The 21,937-nt window shown below is 48.1% G+C and overlaps 1 protein-coding gene and 1 long non-coding RNA gene across 2 annotated transcripts; both read right to left on the bottom strand.

Annotated features, from left to right (window-relative positions):
• Positions 1–5,111: 5,111 nt before the first annotated feature.
• LOC126048310 (uncharacterized) lies at positions 5,112–7,785 on the bottom strand. Its single transcript, XR_007508835.1, has 2 exons — positions 6,709–7,785; positions 5,112–5,718 (listed from the first exon to the last, which is right to left on the bottom strand). It is a non-coding gene; the product is annotated as an uncharacterized LOC126048310 (long non-coding RNA).
• Positions 7,786–12,574: 4,789 nt separating this feature from the next.
• On the bottom strand, positions 12,575–21,618 carry HMGB1 (high mobility group box 1). Its single transcript, XM_049823153.1, has 5 exons — positions 21,436–21,618; positions 18,164–18,326; positions 17,753–17,898; positions 16,620–16,794; positions 12,575–14,561 (listed from the first exon to the last, which is right to left on the bottom strand). The coding sequence occupies exons 2-5, from the start codon at positions 18,311–18,313 to the stop codon at positions 14,385–14,387; spliced, it is 648 nt and encodes a 215-aa protein (XP_049679110.1). The 5' UTR covers positions 18,314–18,326; positions 21,436–21,618; the 3' UTR covers positions 12,575–14,384.
• Between the last annotated feature and the right edge of the window lie 319 nt (positions 21,619–21,937).

The following is a 21,937-nucleotide window of genomic DNA, read 5'->3' as shown; positions in this document are numbered from 1 at the left end:
GGATGTTTCAGAACTGTTTTTTCTCTGTTTACTCTCTCAGCTTCAGCTGAGGCCACATCTCCCTGCCTCCGCTTTTGCTGCTGTTACGGTCACATTGCCTTAGGTTGCCCACGAGCTGCTATTTTCCATCAGCAACCTGTGGGGAAGAATGGGCACCATAGACAAAAAGTTTTTCCCTGGATATTAACAGGTCCCCCCATCTAATTCTCCTTAATTAGGTAAAGGAAATGCTAAACTTACAGCATACTCCGTTAACAGCCAAGACCAAGTGTTTTAAGCTGGAGGGAGTTAAGGCATCCAATTCCTTCACGCTGGTTTGGAAATTGCAGCCTCGGCATGACCTTTTCAAGCCTCCTTCCTCCCCTCCTTCCTACCAGTCGGGGTGAGCCGGCTCCTCCAGGCTTTACTGGGAGAAGGCTTTTAGCATCTCTGCCCGAGGGGATTTCGAGGAGCATCCTCTACAGTGGGAGCCGGGATGCTCAGAGCCAGCCTGTCGCTGCCTGCGAGCTCCAGGTGAAAGCTGAGGCTGGAAGGGCTTTGGAGAGGGATGGGGTTTTTCCAGGGACTCATCCAGCCAACTTTGGGAAGTCTCCAAAGACGACGGATCCTACACCCACCTGGGCAGCGGTGCCCGCGCTCATCCCCATGCAGCTCCCCTCTAAGCCTCTTCACACAAAAGGGGCCACTCTATTTGACTTCCTCGGCTATGGGACTGGCCAAAAAAAAGAGATGCCAGCGAGATCCATGTGTACCCCCCAGCTGGGGTTATCTGAGCCCGTGCTAGGGAGATGTGAAATGTAGTTATGTCAGGAACTCCCGCAGAGTGTGCCCAGGTACCATTAGCATTTTGATACAGCTAATGAGTGGGTGCTTTTATAAATAAAATACCTCCTGAAATGTGATTTACAAACTGGCAAGATTTCCAATATACGCCGTCTAATTTAAAACTGAATTACATTCCTGTTGTTGTACATTAAAGGAAGGATCAGCGTACCACGGCTCACAGCTGGGCAGCATGTCAGCTAAACCCACTTCCCCCTTCCAATTAACTGTCTTCCATTTGTTTCTCCTAAATATTCAGCTGAAATTCAGCTGACAGGCATCAGCCAAGTTCAGACCAGTAAGGCATCATCAGATGAAGGCTGGCGCTCCTTGTAAAGTGGAATTTGGTACCTGACTGGAGAGACCTAACCCCCCTCCCCAGCAAACCCCAGTTCCCTCCCTATTCTGGGGGAGAAGCGCCCCTGGGGACTGACAGCCGAGCAGCACCAGGGTCTCAAGCTGCTCTGACACGACCGCAAGGACCGGTCAGAAAATCCCTCCCGGGAGGTGACAGCAAACCCCAGGGTGCCACCAGCATCCCCCGTGCCAGCCAAGAGAGTCCCTCCATCGTACAGCGCTGCAGCACCCTTTGCCAAAAGCAGCGGTTCCCTTTCGCTCACACCTGCGCTGCTAATTTTCCTCTGTTAGGGCAACCAAGGGACTCGACAGGCTCCGGAGGATTTCTGCTGATTCTCCTCCGCGTCTTGGCAATGGGACCTGCCTCACTGAACACTCGGGAAACTCCCCCATCCTTTATTTTACTCCATTTAATCCTTTGCAGCAATGCTAAATAAATTTGCGTATTATTACCCACCCCACCCCCCCGCAACATTACTGGTTATGTTTGCTGCTGGTTTAGCTTCCAAGTAATTTAAATAAACAACTGAACCATAAGGGGAAACTATTAAACATCCTCTTCCACTGGACACCAAGATGTGCCAGGCCATTAATATTTCTTTATCACTGCAAATTTCGATGCTTAAAATCCACTCCTCAGTTTGTCAAATGGGATAATTCTTAAATGTTTTCAATTATCCAGCTAATTAGCACTAAATCCTGCATTGCGGTGAATGCTACGTTACGTGGTGTTTCTCACACTAATTTCTTTGGAAGTTAGGGCCTGTAATTTGGCACAGCCCTCGCAGCGGGGAGGTATTTCATCTTCTAGGGCGACATCACCCATTTTTGCCCTGGCTTTAAAAGGCAAGCAATATCCCTTCCAGCTTTCCCAGGCAATCAGCAGCCAGAAAATCAGTGTCGTGCTTGGGAACATCAGTGTCGGGAGGTGCGAAGGTGGTCGTTCTGCTGCTGGTGTCGGGGGGACCTTTTGGGAACAAGCCCCACTGTAACACCCCTCTGTTTTGGAAAATGCCCAGTTTTTCCTTCGGGAGCACCTACAAGCGCTCGGCGGTGCAGTAGCACGCTGGGGACATGGAGGATGCATCTTCTGCCGGAGCACTTGGGGGTTGGAAGCTGTTTTAGGGGCTTTGATGCTTTTTTTTCTGTTCCCCTGGGGAAGAGAAAAACGCCCCAGGGGATGCCCCTGGCGTGAGGCTGGTGCCGGGGCATCCCTCGCCGCGGTTTCTGCTCTGCTTTTCACGCACTGCCCGCTCGCTCCTATTTTTGGAGGATGGCAATGCAAAGCTCTGTACCCCTCGGAGAAGACACTCTGGAAAACACCAGCCTGTTCCCCGGCTCCGTGGCAGAGTAATTTGGTTTCACTGTAAAACGATCTTACTGCCCGATGCGGAGCAGGTCTGGAGCAGCCCCCGAGAGGTGCAGGGCTCTGCATCCCATTAGGGCTGCCTGGAGGAAGCCGGACAGAGTTTTTATTAAATCAAGCTCAGAGTCAATGCTTAAAGAAGGGCTTTTTTGAACTAGGAGCTGAACCTCATGTTTGGTGCCCTGCCAAGCTCAGGATAGTGCGAGGAGGAAAAGGAGATGTATTTTTGGACTGCATGTCTGTGAACAGGCTGTTAGATAAAATTAAAGAGGCTGTTTATAAAGAATCCTCTGGTGGTGAAGCAGATGTGGAGGCCCGAGTTTATGACAAGATATATTTCTGGTGTTCGCATGAAAAATCATTTTCATTCAGGACTTTCCTCATGCTGTAATAATTTGTTGGTTAGGGGCGGGGGGGGTGGTTTCATTTATTTTATTATTTGAACTGAAACTGGCACGATGCCCCCCGTCGCTTGTGATAAACTCGTTTGTTTACGTATGTCGTGGTAACCGGAGAGCTGGACTTGGGCTCTGCTTCCTGGGATGCTGGTGGTTTCCTACCCGCAGTGAGCAGGGACATCAACTAAATCGGATTGCTCTGAGCCCCATCCAACCTGACCTTGAATGCTTCCAGGGATGGGACATCCACCACCTCTCTGGGCAGATCCCCAGAGCAAACTTCAGGTTTGCTCTGGTACAAAATGGGAGGTGAATTTTCTTCTGAGCCCGTGTTTTTCTTTACTGAGCTATGTTTAGCATCCAAGAAATATACTTTGGTTTATGCTTAATGTTATATAAATACATGGAATGTGTTTAATAGATACTCCTGCAGCTCTAAATGTGTTTTAAAAATACGCTGCTTTCCTGAGCGTTGTAGGCAGCAAAGGCATCGCTGTGCTTTTACAAGAAAAATGGAGAGCGCAAGCGCACGTTTGTAAGTGAAGACACATTATCATTAATTATACATGGTTTGAGTTAGTGCTGACTTGCTGTTCTTCCTTGGATCCTGCACCGAGTCCCGCCTTTCTTACGGTACAGACAATAACTTAAAAGAAAGAAGCCCAACACAATTGCTGTGATCTGTATCTACAGCAGGGCATCCCATATGGAAGACATAATATTTGATGGTGAATTTTTGCTTTGACATTATAGTAGAAGTTAAGCGAAAAGGTGTCAGCCTTGGCCTAGAGTTTCACGAGTGCCACAGGCAGAACACGCTTCTTCGGGCTCTTTTAAACCTTCTCCTCCTCTTCCAAAAGGAGAAACTCGCAATCTGGACTCAATTGAATCTCAAAGCCATAAAATTCCAGGTTCCAATAAATCTTCGTTTTATAAAAACACATCCAGCATATATCAAAACAGAGACTGTAAAAGAAATTAAACATGTGTGGGTCACATACTCTGCTGGATGCTCCTTAACGGTATTGCAAAACGAGCGGAATAACGAGGTGCAGTTTTGCTATGAAGTTTTGGTACCTCCTTGTAGCTGCCCAGGGCGCCCACCCGGAACACGAGCAAACGCACGGGGAAGGGGCTGGCGGCTCCGTTCCCACGTTCCCTCCATCCTTTCCCGGTCCAGGCAAGCCGGGATCCGGCCAGAATCCCCACGCGCCCAACGCCCGCGCTCGGATGGACCGGCCGTAGGATGCATCCCACGGGCATCCCACGCATCTTCCCTTCAGGAGGGGCCCAGCGGAGCGGGAACTCGCTCCTCCAGCCCCAGCGAGCGCCGAGGCCACGGCGAGCAACAGCGCTGTAAATCAAAGGGAGAGAAAAGTAAGCGATATTTGGGGGGGGGGGGGGGGGGGGGGGGAAGGATTGGCCTGCCTGTTCCCGTAAAGTCGAAAAGCGAAGGAAAAACGAAAGCAGCTGGGATCGTGCTGCAGAGAAACGGACTTTAACAAGCTCTTTTTCAGGGCTTTAAAAAAAAAAAAAAAAAAAAAAAATTCTGCCTGTGATGTCATCTTGACATTTCCTGGCTGACTGGCGATTTCCTCGGATCAAACACTCGGAATGCCGGGGAGCCGTCACTGCCGCGCGCAGCTCGTATTCCCCGCGCCGTCGTCCCAGCGGACGCGGGAGGAGAGAGGTGCGGGGTGCCAGGGACGGGCTGGGGGGGCAGAAACCTGCACCCCTCCTCGGCCCGGCTGGGAGAGACGCTGGGCACACACCTTCCCTTCTAGAAATTCCCCTTAATTTTGAGGGGTGAGGTTTAAGGGTCCTATTTTTTAAAATTTATTGTATTACGGCAATTATATGAACTTCCAGGTGACTTGCTGGAGCAGTCACGAGTGACTCCAAAAGCAGGCAAAGCCCTATAGACTTTGGGAATCTTCTCATGAAGATTCATCGAGTTTCTTTCATGCCAAGAGCCCCCACCCCCACCTGCCACCCGTGGGGACATGGGGACGATGGGGCCGTGGGGAGGGCGGGGACGCCACGTCATGTTTTTGCAATTCCCTTTGGTATCCAGCACCACAAACATCCCCGGAGTTTCCATCAACCTCCAGAGATGGAATACTTTAAATCTGGCAGCTCAGTTACAGCAACGAAATAGGAAACTGAGGGACTTTCATCACACTTTTAGTGCAAAAACTCCGTGCAATCTTACTTACGCCCCACTCCGACCTCCCCGGCAGTGCCACTGGTTTAGTTAATGTTTTTGCAGCTCCCGGTCCCAGAGCAGCCGCTTCCAGGGGGCTCCGTCGCAATCACGGCTCCTCCCGAACGCAGCGATTCACCGGCACGCGAGGAAAATAATTTTCGTAGGATTTAAGTCTTCTCAAAGGAGCTGAGGTTTTTGATTTTTATAGGGATGAACTACACGAGTCAACCTAAGTATTTTTCACCGTCTCGAGGAACCGCAGCTTTTGAGAAAAACATCCTTTTAACTGCGTTGGCAGTTGGCTGTGACCTCCCGAGGCCATTGGCGTGTGCATCCTCGTGGGATAACGCTGGGACGGGACCAGTCTCCCCAGTTCAGGGGGTGCCACAGCAGCGCGGCCGGAGAGGGGACCCAGCAGGGCACGGTGGCAAAATCCCCGTCCTGACCTGAGATCCTCCAATGTCTGCTGTAGCGGGTGGAAGGAGAAAAAAACCCCGACTCTTCCCCAATTTTGTTATCTGGATCTCCAAAGACTGTCCGAATTTGGGTTGCACAGGAGCTCTCCGTTACTAATTACCGTAAAACAAATAAAATCAAAGGCAAGCAATGAAGGACCTGTCTGCTGTACCGCGACCGCAGACCCCAGGCAGCTCTTCCCCATCTCTTCTTCCTCACCGGGCAATCGCTTGTCAAATCGAGTTTTTGGGGATGAGCGACCCGGGGGCTGCGTGTGCTGGGGGCTTGGGGTGGTGGGACCCACGGGGGTCACCCTTCCCCTCCCGGGGGGCACCCGGCTGCTCGGGCCGGCGTCGCTTTCGGCGTGTTTAAACACGGGAGTCGCAGCTGAGAGATTAATGCACGCGCCTTCAAAAGTATTTGGAAAGGGCATTTAAAAGGGTCTCCTCGAGTCATTTAACGCAGTTTGAAGTAGTATTAAAAAAAAAATAATCTAATGTTAAAAAGAATAGGGGGGGAGGTATTATTTCTATGCAAACAGTGTGAGTAATTGTCGGAGGTAGCTGCAACTGTTCTGCCCAGCAGAAAGAGAAAGCGAAACGAATCCGGCGGTGCAAGCCGGGAGAAGGCAAGGCCAGGGGGAAAATTCAGCAGCGCTCCTGCCTGCTCCTGGGTCCCAGGCCCAGGCAAAGGCTGGGTAGCGGGGTTATAGCAGGGATTAGTTAAGCAGCACCGCAGCTTTGGCTATCCAGCCTTTTATTCCCATAATCCTCCAAGTCTTGTATTAACACACATCGGTTGGGTTTTGGGTTTTAGCTTAATTATATCACATGCTCCGGCTTTTTATATTCACTTACAGGCGTGTCGTGGTATTTTCTGACTTAGGTCACTTTAGTTTTATTACTGCAGGTGGCCCAAGTAAATTTTCATTTACCTTTTCATGTATGTTTTCTGAAGAGAACTGTAAAAGGAACAGGTCAGAGTTTTGTTTGAGTTTTTGAATGAGGATCAGGAGCAACTTCCCTATTAGTTTTACAATTATGTTCCCTGTTTCGCCTCAACCCTCACATTAAATGCAGCATCCAAAGGCTAGAAAAATCAACAGTACTTACCTGACAGGCACAGACATTGAGACAGACAAACCCCCTTTTTATTAAAGACATTTCAGGCAATTTGAATTGTGTTACGCATCCCGTTTTTGCATTTCTTTCCTACATTTTGCTTCACTAAAGACCTTCCCAGAGGTGTAGGCACGTAATCTGCCTCACACGAACAGCCTGCTTGAAGCCGAAGCTTCTCCCAAGGTTAATTTATTACCAATTAACTTGAGGCGCTCAACATCTTTGCAAAGGCGGATATGACTACTCTAAATCTACAGCTGGAAATCAAATACAGGTAAATGTCTGATTAAAAAAAAAAAAAAAAAAAGGAACATGATTAGTAATCTATCGGTCCTTGGATACCAACCCAAAAGCAAGAGGAAAAGGGAGGGAGCCCAACATGCCCAATCCCTTTTAGGAGCAAAGGTACACACTGTGCAGCACAATAGTTTCTCTCTGGAGCATTTTTAAAAGTCTTCTGTGGGACGGTGGAGTTGTTCTGGACTTTTATTGTTTTAAAATTAATGCAGAAAAATGGGAAAAAAGGGAGTTTCCTCTGCAAAAGTCACAGGCCAATGATTGAAGACTGGGGGTATCAACTTGAACTCAGGTTTTGAGAGCGCTGAAGAGACAGAAAAGTCCACGTAAAATTCACATTTCGCATGTTTGCCTTTGAAAAAGATGCCTATCGAGTCTCCTCTGCCTTTTGCCCGTTCTCATTAAACCCAGGACGTCTCAGCGCTGAGGTTTCTGCATTGCTCGGAGCGGTGTGCTGGGACTTGCAGTCTCTATGTTTATATTTCAGCGCTATGCGTGATTAATCCTCCATTTCATTCATTGTCTTTTTACTTCTCTGCTACTGGGAACAGTAAATAAGAGGGAAGTTGTAACAAGAGCCTCCCTTTTATTCAGCGACCTTCTGTTTCCTGCAGGCTGGCGGCTTCGAAAAAAATCACAGCTCCATTGTACTCCAAAGTCATATTAAATGATTCAGATGGATAAAAAACCCACGTCAGTAGGAACTGGGGACAAAAAGAGGAGCGTCGAGGCCGGCGGACCAGGGACACCGATCCTGGGCACATCCTGAGGATGCTGCACCCTGTGCCAGCGCTGACATGATGGTTTTTTCCCCCCATTTTGTGGGTTTGTGGAAGGTGGGAGCTGCTCCCGGTATTCGGGATGCTTCGGTGGGGGGTCCTCGAGCGCTCCTGGCACCACAGGAATAGCATCGATTGCCTGGGGATGGTGGGGCAGCGGGACAAGCCCTGTCCAACCTGGGGAGCATGGATCCAGCCCCCGGCAGCTGGAGGGGAGAGGCAGACTCGCTCCTATCCCCCCGGAGTGGGGCTGGCAGCGATGGATGCCCCATTACCGCCGCTGAACATCTGGTACAATCGCTCCCCTAAAATAGATCATTTCCTTCTTCCATCTCAAAGGAAACGGCGTTGGAAGGAGGCTCAGTCTCAGCCGGGCCGGATCGGTGCAAGGAAGGGTCCCTATCGCAGGCGGGTTTGCTGGCAGCCTCTGGCTGGGAGCCAGTTACACATCCTGGAGCGAGATTTTGGGACAAAGCATCAGTCCCAGGCAGGACCCAAGGGGTCGGTCCTGCAAAACACCCAAAGGACCGTGCGGGTGCTGTGCCTGCCAGCCGCCCCCCGCGAGCAGAAACCCACCAGCGCTTTGCCATCGGGGCTGGTAGAACAAAACCGAACCCTCCCGCCCCCAAAACCTGCCCTTAAAGCTGCCCCCACGCCAAGGGGGTCAGGCTGTGATCGATCCTCACCTGCATTTTCCGGTATCGGTTTTACAAATACAATGCTTGTTCAGGACATTTTCCTTATTGGAAGGCGTCAGTAGAAACACGTGTCAACAGAACTAAAACGAGCGTAAGCGCTGCTACAGTCAAGTCTGATAATAAAACATGAGTCACTGTGATTCAATCATTTACTAAGGCATGTTTTGCAAGAAAGTTATCTCTTCCAGGAATCATCACCACACAAATTTGAGGTTGTTTGTTTTTGTTTTTGTTTTTTTTTTATAAAAAGAACACCGTGATTTTGCTTTTTACTGCGTAGCTGAGCCTTTACAGGGCTCATGCCCGTGATGCCCATCTGCAGCCCGCTGCCCCGCTCCCTTTGCATCTCCATTCAAAACCCCAGGCACAAGCCCCTCGCCCTGGAGAGAGCCAACACTTACGCTCTGCATGCTGTGGCTGCGGGCAGGAGCCTGCCAGCTTTTTCAACGCCGTCCTTCTGACGGGCCGTTTTCATGCCCAACGTCCCCCCGGTACCAGGAACAAGCAAGGGGGGTGCTGCCGGGACCCCCTCAGCTGCCATCGGTACCCCCATACGGCTGCAAGCCGGCATCATCTGTAGTGCCACTGGCTGGGGTTAGTTTACGGGACATTTTCCCCTTCGGCTGGGCTGAGGAAGAGCGTGGTCAACCCCAGTGCTTTGGCAAGGGAGACTTTTTCCCATAAAGGTATTATTTGCATCGCTCTCTTGTGCAATTTGGGAAGGAGCAGGAGGTGTCAGGGATGTTGCAGCTCAGCTGGAATTTCTTCCCAGACACTTCTTCGAAAATGTTATTTTTATTCTCGACAACAAATGCACTCACCAAACACCACAGCACGTCTTCAGTTTCCCCTCAATAAGTCTAATTTTTAGAATGTCATCTTGCAAAGAGCATTTAAATGGTGACCTCTTACTGCTGTAAGGTGTGCGGGGAGCCAGGTCCTTTCCAGGCATTCAGGCTGTAGCATTTGGTCTTTCCTGTTTTTATTGAAGAACTTTTGGGAGGTCAGAAGTGTGTGATTTGAGCTTTTGCCGCTTTAATAGACGAAAGGCTGATGGAAGCATTAGGATGAACTTCCTTTGTGCCAAAAGCCGGTCATTTAAGTCAAACACGTTTTAACACCATAAGCAAGATTTTAAAAGGTGTAGCTAAAAACCCCACACTTGCCCGTCTTGCTTGCTCCTCACTGCTCAGCTTGGATCTCAAACACTCCTGCTGCAGGGAAGGCGTAAGCTTCTGATGTAGCAAACAGGTAGACTAAGCTAATTTATAGCTTAAGTCTTTTATTCCATCATAAAGTGGCAAAAGGGAAGGCTTGTCTCTCTCGTGGGTCACCTCTAATAGCAATTGCTTCAGCAAGATGGATTTCAAAATTAGGTGCTCGAGAAGCAGAAGCCACGTTGTATTTTCCAACTGCACAAAGCAGCCGTAAGAGCAATCTGACCTTCATTCTTAATAATAAATTCATTGGGGGAAAAAAATCCATCTTTGTTTTTCTGCTTGAAGCACTGTCAAAAGAAAAGCTGGGGCACAACACATACAAAATAAAAATATAAGACAACTTCCGCAAAATGCTACAAAACTCTTGGAGATTTACTTTTTCTTTTTACTCAAACATTTAGAGAAACTCTGACGGCTTGTCTACAAGTACATTATTTTGGAGTAAAGGCTGGTGTTAAAAGTGAACCTATTCTAGACTAAATGAATACCATCTCAAAAGTGGTTTGCAGATGTAGGGTGCAATCCAGTAGCAAAGTCTGGGGAAAAGTTTATTGATAAACACCCACATTTAGGCACCGCAGTGGACTAGCTCATTTGTAAAACGTCCCTTAATGTATTTCAGGGGCTAAAATAACGTCTATCGCAGCCTGCCAAAGGAAGATGTCACACACTGTTATTTTCTTCTAAAGCAGCCCCAAAAAGACGTGATCTGTTGTCTGTAGTCAAGTACAGCATGATGGTAAGCTAAAGAATAGAATGAAGGAACGTTGTTTGAAAATACTTGGCATTTTACTGTTATTAATAAAACGCTCAGTACACCTCTGTCCTAAAAGCTCATAGCTGGTCCGCTACTACTAGCGGAGCCTGGAAACAGTGAAAATTAACCATCTCTTGTATTAAATACTCTTTGCATTTTGCCATGTCTCAAACCTGGTATTGAATAATACATTATAACCCAATGCAGTACACCGGCTTTATTCCTTTAATTTTCTGTCAGGCATAGCTGGGAAGGCAGAATGGGAATTCTAGTTTATTCTAACCAGCAGGTTCAACCCTTAGGCTAGCAAGAATTAGGAAAGGGTTTTTTTCAAGCTCGGCTTGTCACGCATCTAGAGAACCTAATGCTGTGGCTGCAGTCCAGCCGGCTCCTCTTCCGGCGGAGTTACTCAAACCCATCTTCCCGCTTTCTAGCAAGCCTAAACCCAGCTATTACTCGTCCTTTTCTCCTTCACGATGGGCTTGTTACACCGATAAAAGCAGCTGTAAAGGGGCTCAGTGTCAGCAGTGCCAGCATAACCTTAATTAAGCTGGAGAAATCTTTTCAGCCACTTGATAGCCATTACTTCAGGTTTCTAGGGGCCCGTCTGCCTGGACAGAAACACTTTGTTAAATAAGCTCAACTTTTTGCTAGAGCTGGTGTGATCACTGAAAGCACGACAGAAGGGATGAACACTGGGCATACATTCAGTTAAACCAGTTAAACCAGTTGAAAATTACAGAGCATACCTAGAACACAGGTGGCTTCAACTGCAGCTCCTTTCAGGACCAACTCAAGATAAAACAACTGTAAAATCAGTATGGCTTCATTTGGCATTCAAGATACCACAACTACCACTCAATAACATTCAACTTCTCTCCAAACCAATCTCTGTTTTTTTGTTTACAACAGGGGGAAAAAAAAAAAAAAAAAAAAGCAGCAGCCTTTTTTTCCTCTACATCAAGCATTTATGTGAAGGTTAAAGCCCTAGGGAATGCTTTTTGTTTTGACAGCAATGCCAATGCTGTCCGGTTCCCTTGCAGGGAACCACTGCCTAAACAGTTGCAATTTCACTGCTCGATATCCCTCAGCAAGCACCAATTTTTCACAATCACGGGGAAGCAGGTTCAAGCAAAAGTGTCAGCAATAACTGACCTCAGATCAAGTAATCCTGTAGTAGTCAAGTCTGACCTATCGGTGCCGAGAATCAGCCGGAATTTTGACTAAGAGGATTATTTAACTGCTGGAGCTCACGGGGGACCACAGCCGGGGAATGGGGGGGTTCCTTCCAGCAACAACTCTCAGAAGCTCTAATTTGAAAAGAATTAATCTACCCAACTATGATATTCCACTCCAGAAATAGCGGTTTCATTGTTTCAAAACACTCTTCTAGGAGACATAAGCGAAGACATCAGTCTGATAGAGGTGTGCAAGCTCAGTTGCTGTACAGGCACGTACCAACTGCTCATCAGAAAACTGTGACCATTCTGGAGAGCTCTGGAACACCTCCCAACCATCACCAGCCTCTACAGCATAGCACCAGGGGTTTTTTCCCCTCAGAAAGTAGCATTTGTAATTGTTATATTACCTGCCCTCTTCAGCCTTGAGCATGCTCTGTTTGTCATCAAAGTGCTAACCCCAAAGATAAAGGCAAACGCCATGCCTGGCCGCTGGGTAAGCGCTTGCTACTCATCTTTTAAGATCAGCTGAATCCTCTAGGTTACTTCTGTCAACATCAAGCACCGAGAACAAAGGCACAAGATTATAGGGATCTCATTAAGTATGTTTGTTCCAAGAACAAGAAATGTGTCTACTTTCCTCTGATGACCTGGGGAAACAAAAAAACCCTTCAGCACAGAAAATTTATTTGTAATCAGTTACGAGCATTTGAATGGGTAATACCCAGTTTAAGAAGTAAAAAAAAAAAAAAAAAAAAAAAAAATCTATCTGTCCTAAGCTTTCTATATCAAGACCTTGTGAACAGCATCATTATTCTGTTTGAAACAGAAAGCAGGGATGTATATATCTGAGAACACCAACACACCAAAAAAAAAACCCCAACCCCTTAGGATATTAAGTGAGCCATTTAACTAAGTATTTAAAACCTCTGCAATTATTAGTTTATTAGTATCATCCAGGATTCAGATGTTCAATATTTCTCCTGAAGTTATACATAAATGCAAATTGAAATAAGAATCTGAAAGTCAAAATTGTATAACAAAACAATACTCCATCACAAAAGCGTGTAAAATTACAAGAATGCTTTTTTTTTTTTTTTTTTTTTTAAACACTGGCACTTAAGAGAACCATAATTTTGTAACCACAAAATTGCCAAATTGTCCCCCAAACTGGTAAGCAGGTATATGTGAAAATAGTTACAGTTGCCAGCACTTGAAGTTTTACTAAATATGCAAAAAAACCCTTAGCTTTGGTTTTGGAAGAGAACTGTATTTGACCAAATTAGACATTGTTGGTATACCATAAACATTTCACTTTTTAATGCAAAATTTAATAAAATGTACTTTTCCATACAGCTATATTTAACTTAAAAATGGGCAAACATCAAGAGTGCGGTATAAAACCTAACAGGAAAAATACATCTTATCTCATTTTCAATTTGAGACAATATACAACTTTGTTTAAAGGGCTAAAACTAGAATTTCAAGAATACAAATATGAATTTACATAGATTTAACAAATAATAATGGTACCATTTATAGAAATCTTAGAAAGAAAAATCATTTCTCGTGGGCCATTTGCTACCAGGAGAGTTTCATGGTATAAAGCCCGTGGCCATCACCAGACCTGTCACTAAAAAATAATATGGTAATTTCATGCTTTTAACTTTACACATTTTAGGTACGCTCATCGCTCGGAAGTGTTCAGAGATTTACAAATACAACTTCCATTACATGGTAACGGAGTCACACATGTAAATTTCTCTACACCGGATGGACATACACTCTTCCTATGGGTCCTTCTAGGACAAAATTTAACATTCCCTCCCTCCCCGCCCCGCCCAAAGTATTTAATTTCTGTAAAATTGAACTCTATACTTCTCAACTCTCCAAGACTGGTAAACTCATGCAACTCAATAGAATATTACATTTCACAAAAATCCGAACAAGTATCAGTTTGTTGAGATTGAATTTTTTGTTTTGTTTCCAGTTACGGAAGAATATTCTTTCATCATATGCCTATATATTTCTTTTCTTACCCTATCATGATTATGCAGGGTATGTAGATCAAAGCTTTGTTTATCAGCTGGTTATATGAAAGATGAAAACTGTAATATTCCCGTGATCCCATACGGGCATTCAATAAAGCAAAAGATGAGTTCCCCTCAAAAAAAAAAAAAAAAAAAAAAAAAAAAAAAAGAGAGAGAAAAGAAAAAGTATGATTTTTCAAGGGCACCTATTAAAAGGACAACAATACTAATAAAAAAAATTGTATTTACTTAGAAGCATTCAGAATGTCAACAAAACAGCTGCAACTTTTTTTTTTTTCTCCTTTTTGCAATTACAGAGTGGTATTCAGTTAACAGAACGACAATTATTTTTATGATGCATCCGAGACAACTGAAGATGAAAAATGAACTACATCCCCATATATAACTAATTTGTGCTGTGCACCAACAAGAACCTGCTTTAAAACTCCCATGCCAATTTACAACCCCCACACTGTACCAGGCAAGGTTAGTGGCCATTGAAATACCACTAAGGACAGGGCTATCTAAAGACACATTCGGTAGTGTGTTAACTATACAAAAAAAGAGACACTGTACAGTTTAAAAACAAATCTTACACAGCCTTACATTTCAATTTTTTTTTTTTCTTTAAAAGGAGTGAGTTGTGTACAGGGGGGTTAAATGCTTTATAGACAAGAAAGAAATTGCTCTAAAAGAGACTTATTCATCATCATCATCATCTTCATCCTCCTCCTCTTCTTCCTCTTCATCATCTTCATCCTCTTCATCTTCATCCTCATCTTCCTCCTCCTCCTTCTTCTTCTTGCTCTTCTCAGCCTTGGCAACTACTTTTTTGCCTGCATCAACCTTCCCTTTGGCCCGGTACGCAGCAATATCCTTGGAGGAGAAAAGCAGGAAGAATCTCTCAAAGATATAACCAGCCAAGAGCTCTGAGCAACTCCCAAACGGTACTTGTGAAACCAGAGCCACCCAGGTTATCTGCCCCTTCTCCAAATCCACTGGGGTAGGACCCGGGAGCTGTAGCTTCCATTACCAGGTGAACTGAGGCCCAATGCCAAAGAAAAGGGAACCCTCTAACACAGAAACGATACTGGTGCACTGGAACACGCTGCTTACAGCTGTTGAGGCATCTCCGCTGTTAGGCTTCCGGGAACAGGCTGGAAAAGCTGCTGCCTCGGATGGTTAAAGGCACAGCTGAGCCCACTATCCCATAAGGAAATGAAGTAGGGAGACCTCTTAAGGTCCCTTTCTAGCCCTACCTTCTACAATGCCTAAAGAAACGCACAGGGAAATCCTTGTTCGAGGCACAAAACTGTAATTAGCCATCCAAAACACATTAGGATGACATGGCCTAATATTTGCAATGTTACACCTCAGCAAAGAGCAATTATGCAGAATTCTGCCTAACTGAAGTTTACAAAATAAAAGGTATAAGAACTTGATTAAAGGGTAGACAGTGCCACCTTCTGCATGCAATAAATTTATTCTAGTGGTTTATAACACACAAAATTCAGTTCCTGGTATAGGGAAGTCAAAACTGTACCTGGAAGACCAAGCCAGAAAAATGGTTAAGACTCCCCAACTTTGTGCCAAAATAATAAAAACAATTACGTAACAGAATTGATCTACAGGATTTAATCATACCAGCTAGAGAAACGTCAACACCTTTACGCAGATGGTCCAAGTTTTCAAATATTCCCCACCCAGTAAACATTACACCACTAATCTTACAGTTCCCTCAGACTCCCTTAAAGCTTAGCACAAAATTTTCAGAAGATACGATATCCACCGAGTCGAAGGCTAAACAGTGAAATACTGAGATAACTGCACCTTAAAAGCCCATTTGTAAGCTAAGAAATGAAGACAATACTAGCGAAGATTAAAATACCTGGGAATAAAGATTAATACTTCTACCATTTAAAAAGTCTCTTATGAGTTGCCTTGGCTGTATTTACAAACAATTACCATGCTCAAGAGTTTAAGTTGCACAGGAACGACAATATGGGAAAGCTTCTAGACCTGCAGTTCCTCTCCAGCACATAATTAGGACTCAAAGGGGCCACCTTGCTCACTACAATGCTACAATTTTAAAGTGGTTTTGCTCGCCAGCAGGAGAAACACCCAGAGGAAGGTCACAACACACAAATGGATACACGTGGTATACATTAGCTATAGGTGGTTGCTGACCCATTGTAAAGCATCATCAGGGGAGGCTAACATGCATCCACCCCCCTCCTCCTTTACTTTCCTCGTACTGGGATGGGAATCTGCCTCTGGAAACAAAAACACGTGTAGCACTACCCTGTGCGTGCAACACATTTCTAGGGCTCCAATTATGACAACGGGATTTAGCTTTAATAATTCAAGAAACTTTATGACATGCTGCTTCATATGTATTATTAACTATGTTAATTACTAGAAAGGAGATGGACACAAAATAGGTACAGGAAAAACATGCGTCTAAAACTAGAACCTCATTAGTGTTCTGACATTATCCCAAGAATAAATTTTAAAAAAGCATCTAAGCGTATCAATTATCCTCATGTTGAGGGATGCTCATCAATACCTCCAAAATTAGGGAGAACCAATTTATTCTTTACTGGCACTACTTAATACTACCAACTTAACTCAGATACTGCTGTGACCCATTGTTTTAATAACAATACAGACACCATGGTATCTATTAAGCCATCATTGATGGCCCTGCATTACAGACAAATGCAAATAGTTCAACACAAAGGACTGCAATTTAGTGTTAGAGTAATAAACCGTATGCTCCCTTACGTGATATTTTCCAACAAATATCATGACATTTGTCATCGGCGTATTATAATTTGCAACATCAGGTATCAGAGTACACGAGAAGGAAAAAAAAAAAAACATCTAAATTGAGGCTTGACCTCCCCAAACCATCTCCATAAATGTCGACATTACCTTTTCATACTTCTCCTTCAGTTTAGCAGCCTTTTTTTCATAAGGCTGTTTATCATCTGCAGCAGTGTTGTTCCACATCTCACCCAGTTTCTTTGCGACGTCCCCAATGGACAGACCAGGATGTTCTCCTTTGATTTTTGGACGAAACTCAGAGCAAAATAAGAAAAAAGCCGAACTACAGTGGAAAAAAAAAAAGAAGATTCTTTTAATTTTAATTAATGTTTTGTGACCTTTGTTACCATTTCTTTAGAGCATTTTGGAAAAGCACTGAAAAGCGAGACAAACATTAATTACAACAGAAGGTATTAGAACCGAATAAACTACTTTGAAAACTTAAGGCACCCTTGTCTCTTAGGTAATGCCACACACCTGGTCCCATTTTTGGCAGGACCCCCAGAGGGGCAAATTTTATGTACAATACACAGAGAAAATCTTAAAAAAGGGAGAGTAGATGATACCAGGGGAACAAATGTTATGCCAGATCTGTTAAAGGCAGAGAAGCTGCAATACTTGTTATGAAAATTAGGATTTCCAGATGATAGCATCAGCCCAAATATGAACACTCACTGGTACAGGAACTTCCCTGTTCCTTTCAGCATTAGCTCCATTTAAAACACACACAAAAATGTTTTGCTACAAAGTACTAGTGTCTAGTACCGGGTGAACCTGAAGTCAGTAGTCTTCATGTAGCGGCTGAAGTTTTAATTCTCTAAGCCTTTTTGATCAAGATCATCCTTCTAACTTGTTCTGTGCAAAAGCCTCTTAATTTTAAATGGACTGCCAATCAAAAATTCTGCTCAAGCCAACAGGTGGGGAGAGCAGGGCCTGAAATATTTTACTGCCATTTTACATGAGAAAACAACAGAAATTGGAAACATGAGTCAGAACTGCACGTCACCGATTTTTGCATCCACTTTTGAAGGCTGACGTTATTCCAACTTCGATGAAGAGGGCCAACCTGAAATCCCCAACCTGTAATTTGTAACTAAGATTTCAACCTATCTTTATGCCACTGGTCAGAAAAATGATGTAGTCTTGTATTTCTGAAGGTCCTAGACCTGGATAAAACCATCATTTTATAGATACGCTCCAGTGTGACGGTCCTGAACAAGATTAACTAGAAATCTACTTACGGAGGCCTCTTAGGTGCATTTGGATCCTTGAACTTCTTTTTTGTTTCCCCCTTAGGTGGTACATAGTTTTTCATTTCTTTTTCGTAACGAAGCTTGTCAGCCTTTGCCATATCTTCAAACTTCCCTTTCTCCTTAGAAGACATAGTCTGGAAGGCAATTAGAATCACAGAGTATCTCAAGTTGGAAGGGACTCACAAGGATCAAAATGGTATTTTAAGATTTAAAAGCATATTCCAAAGTTTCAGTCGGGGAACTAAGGTAAGGCTAGACCAATGGATAGTTACCACTGGTCTTACAACTGCACTTATTTAAACCCTGAACTTTTGAAGAAATAACTGGCAGTCTCGAACAGTATTTCACACAAAGCAATCATTTAAGGTTCTGTGGGGTTTTTTTAGCTGTTATTCCTACCTTCCATCGTTCTGAGCATTTTTTTGAGAACTCTGAAAAGTTCACTGAAGCATCTGGATGTTTCTTCTTGTGCTCCTCCCGGCAGGTTTGCACAAAGAAGGCGTACGAAGACATTTTACCTCTCGGCTTCTTAGGATCGCCTTTGCCCATTTTTGATGATTTTCTGTCACAAAGCAAAAAAGACACCCTTAGAAGTTTTACTTTTTACAAACCAGCGTGGGAAGTAAAGCCACGACCAAGAATCACGCCAAACAAGACCCATTGGAGCAGTATTCCAAAATCACACAACAGGAAGAGGTTTTGCTTCTGGAAAATTTATTGAAGATTTGTGCCATCACTGTTTGGAGGTGACCTGGACGCAAGCAACCTGAAATCTCAAAGGGCCTTCAAAATGTGCAGTTGCGGTCTCCTGCGAACAAAAATGTCCCTTCCAAGCAATCCAAGAACAAGTACTAGCATCAGTGCAGTGGAGACTACACTCCTTGATTACTGCTAGTGCATCAGTCCCATGCTTAGAGAAAGAGCAAAGAAAGTACCCGAGTATCCTGTCTCAGCTGGCTTTACGGGTCACTGATTTTTTTTCTTCCTAAAGCCTGCATTTCTATCCCCTGCCCCTGTAGCCCTTGGGTGCTCACTTGCAAAAGATATCTGGTTTTTATTGTTATTGTCCTTGTATGCCATATATTATCACCCTCCTTTACGTGTACTGCAAAAACCTACTCTCCCTTTGTATGTGTACCTAGAAATACAGGAATGAAACACCGCACTCAGTCAAACATGTTAGAACCAAGCCAGGGACGCTAGAAGTATGACATTTACATATGACTAGCAAAGCTGTGCTCAGCGCGAGGACTATCTAACTCTTTCAGGGACTGAGAGGGAATGAAAAAATACCTTCCTGGAACTTTCACACCCAAGTCAGACATTCAGAGTATTTCTTCATGGCTCCCTGGGAAAAAAAAGTCACTTGCACCCTGACAAACTTTGCTCTTCATCAGGAATTCAAAAAAACCCCAAACGTAAAAAAAGAAAATAAAGTGCATGCACCGCCTGCCCGTATTGCCACAGAAGCAGTATTTCCTATCGGTTTGGCGGATAGACAGAAACAGATTTCTGCTCTGTGACTAAACACGTCCGGTTTGAAGTTTCTATCGAGTAAACAAGAGGGCTGAAGAACCAGGAGCCGCTCCTGCCTGCCATGGAGACGGTTCCAGAGCCAGCCGGCACCCGGGGCTCGGCTAGCGGCTGGGGCACTTCCCGCTGGCCGTGGGGGGAAGGCGGCGAGGCCCGGGGGGGACGGGGCAGGGGTGATTCAGAGGCGAGGAGCGACTGTAGGAAGGATTAGGCACGGCGACCCAAGCTGTGTTTAAAAGCCTCCTTCCCGCCATTTTGGACGCTTCCCCTGCCGAAGGGGGGGGGGGGGCAAAGGAAAACTTCAGAAGTCCTCTAAGAGACCTGCTGGGGGGGCGGGTGAGAAGAAAATAAAATTTTTAAAAAAAAAAAAAGAGAGAGAGTCCCGTTATCAGGGAAAAGGTGTGGAAGTTTTATTTTGTGTTCACGGCCGGCAAGCACATGCCCAAGGGCCGGCCAGCGGGGCTGCGCCTTCCCTCAGGCAGCGACCCCCGGTCCCGGCCGCCGCTCGCAAGCCCCGGGACAAAGCGCCCTCCCCGTCATCGTCGTCCCCCCCCGCCCCCGGCGGCGGGGCGGGCCGGGCCGGACCGGGCCGTCCCCGGGCCTCCTCCCCCCCCCCCCCCCTCCCCGCTCCCCGCCGCCATGAGGCCTGGCCGGTGAAGCGAGGCGAAGCGAGGCGAGGCGCGGCCTGCGCCGCCGCAGCGGCGGCGGGAGCGGCCGCCATGGCGCAGGCTCCTGGCGGAGGAGGTCACCCGCCGCCGAGCCTCCTTCCATTTTGTGCACTGAGGAGAGCGAGTCGCCCCCCCACCACCACCACACCACACACCCCCCCCTCCCCCGCGGCCCAAGCGGGCTGTGAGGGGAGACCAGGCCGCCGGGACCCCCCGCCGAGGCCGGGCGGCGACACCTCGGCGGGGAGGCGAAAAGACGGCGGCTGAGGCTTGGGGCGGCGCGGAATGGCCGCTGCTGGCGTCGCCCGCGCCCGCCGCCGCCGCGCAGAGAACATGGCTCCTTCCTCCCCTTCCCTTTGTGTGAGCGCGCCCGCTACCCTGGCGCACACGCTCAGCCATTGCAGCCGGGGGAGGGAAGGGCGGGCGGGAGGGAGGGAGGCGGGTGGGTGCGGGGGGGGGGGGACGGGGGGACGGGACTGGGGGGGCCGGCGCGCTTCCAGCGCTTGCCCGGGGCCCCGGTGAGAGCGGCGGGTAGAGCCCCGGCGGGGACGACGACACCCCCCCCCCCCCCCCCACCTCGGGCTCGCTCCCGCGCCCTGACGAGTTGTACGGCCCCCGCGGCGGGGCGAGCAACGGCGGCGGCTGCAAAGAGAGGAGAGGGGAGAAAAAAAAAAAAAAAAAAAAAAAAGTTCCCCCCGAACTGCGCCCCCGCCCGCCCGAGCGCCTCTCTGCTCTGCCGCCGCCGCTCGCCTTGTTTTCTCGCTCGCGGCTGCCGTCAGCCATGTTACAGCCGGGCGGCCGCGGGGCCAGCGGCTCCCCGGCCCGCGCCCCGCTGCCCCCGCGCTTCTCGCCGCCCCGGCGGCCAACCGGCAGCCCGCCGCTGCCCGCCCGAAGCCCCCCCCCAGCCTCCCCTCCCCAGCCGCCCTACAGCCGAGCCTCTCTGCCCGCCGGCTGCCCCGCCGCCGCCGCCGCAGCGATGGCTACGGCGAGGCCACCGTAAGCGGCTTACGGCGGGGCACGGCGCGGCCCGCGCCCCCCGCGGCGGGGCGACCTCCCCCCCCCCCCCCCCCGCAACCCCCGGGGCCGTTCGCTCGCCTCCCTCCCCACCTCCACCCGGGCGGCTTCCTTCGCCCCGTCCTTCCCTCCCTCCCCTCGCCCCGCTCCCGAAGTCGCCCGCCGCCCGCGCCCCCGGCGCCCCCGCCCCGCCCCGGCCAAAGAAGGGCGGGCGGGGGTTTGTGAAGGAGTCGGGGGGGGTGGGGTGGGGGGGTCGCCGCCCGGGAAGGGTCTCCCGGGCGCAGCCCGTCTCGCCTTTGTGTTGCCGGCGCCCGAACCGGCGCTGCCCCGCGCTCCGCGGCCAGGCAGCGGCGGTACGGCGGGTAGCGCCGGCTCACCGCCCGGCTGCGAGCGAGCGAGCGGGCGAGCGAACGAGCGCGCCCGGCCGGCCCGGCGGCCCCCCGAGCGCGTACTCACCCGTGTCAGAGTCCGGCACGCAGCCCTCGCTCGTCGCCGAGCCCCAGAGACGCTACCCCGGCCGCCCGCCCGGCCCCAGCGCTGCCTGGGTCCCTGTGTAGCCCGGTGCACCGCAATGGCTGTGAGAGCGGGATCGATACGCAGCCTCCTCACACTCTCAGCGCTGGTAACATTACTCTGAACACAGCCCCGTCCTCATTGGCTACCGCCAAGGCAGCCGCCTCGTCGATTGGCCGAGGCCCTTCCATTGTCCTGACCAGAGAGCTCCGCCGATTGGGCGTAACGCGGGACACGTCACTGAGGATTGAAAGGGCGCGCAAATATAAAAGTGAGCGGAGGGAGCCGGGTCGGCGGCGGGACGCAGAGTTCCGAGCTCGGCGCTGGCGCCTCGGCTTCGCCGCTTCTGCGAGCACCGGCGCTGGGCCGCTGCCGCCCCTGCCCCGGGGAAGGAGGACACCCCCCTCCACGCCCGGCTTCCACCGCCGACCCGCGGGGTAAAGGG

This window comes from Accipiter gentilis, chromosome 19 (assembly GCF_929443795.1).
Source record: "Accipiter gentilis chromosome 19, bAccGen1.1, whole genome shotgun sequence".
Classification (NCBI taxonomy): Eukaryota; Metazoa; Chordata; class Aves; order Accipitriformes; family Accipitridae; genus Astur; species Astur gentilis.
This window is presented reverse-complemented; position numbering and strand designations above follow the sequence as displayed.

Bases quoted from the DNA above. Each gene is read 5' to 3' on its own strand.
- HMGB1 (XM_049823153.1), bottom strand. From the start codon at position 18,313: ATGGGCAAAGGCGATCCTAAGAAGCCGAGAGGTAAAATGTCTTCGTAC. The intron at 16,795-17,752 runs GTAAGTAGATTT...TTTCCACTGTAG, and splicing joins AATGCACCTAAGAGGCCTCC to TTCGGCTTTTTTCTTATTTT. The intron at 14,562-16,619 runs GTAATGTCGACA...TTCTCCTCCAAG, and splicing joins TGAAGGAGAAGTATGAAAAG to GATATTGCTGCGTACCGGGC.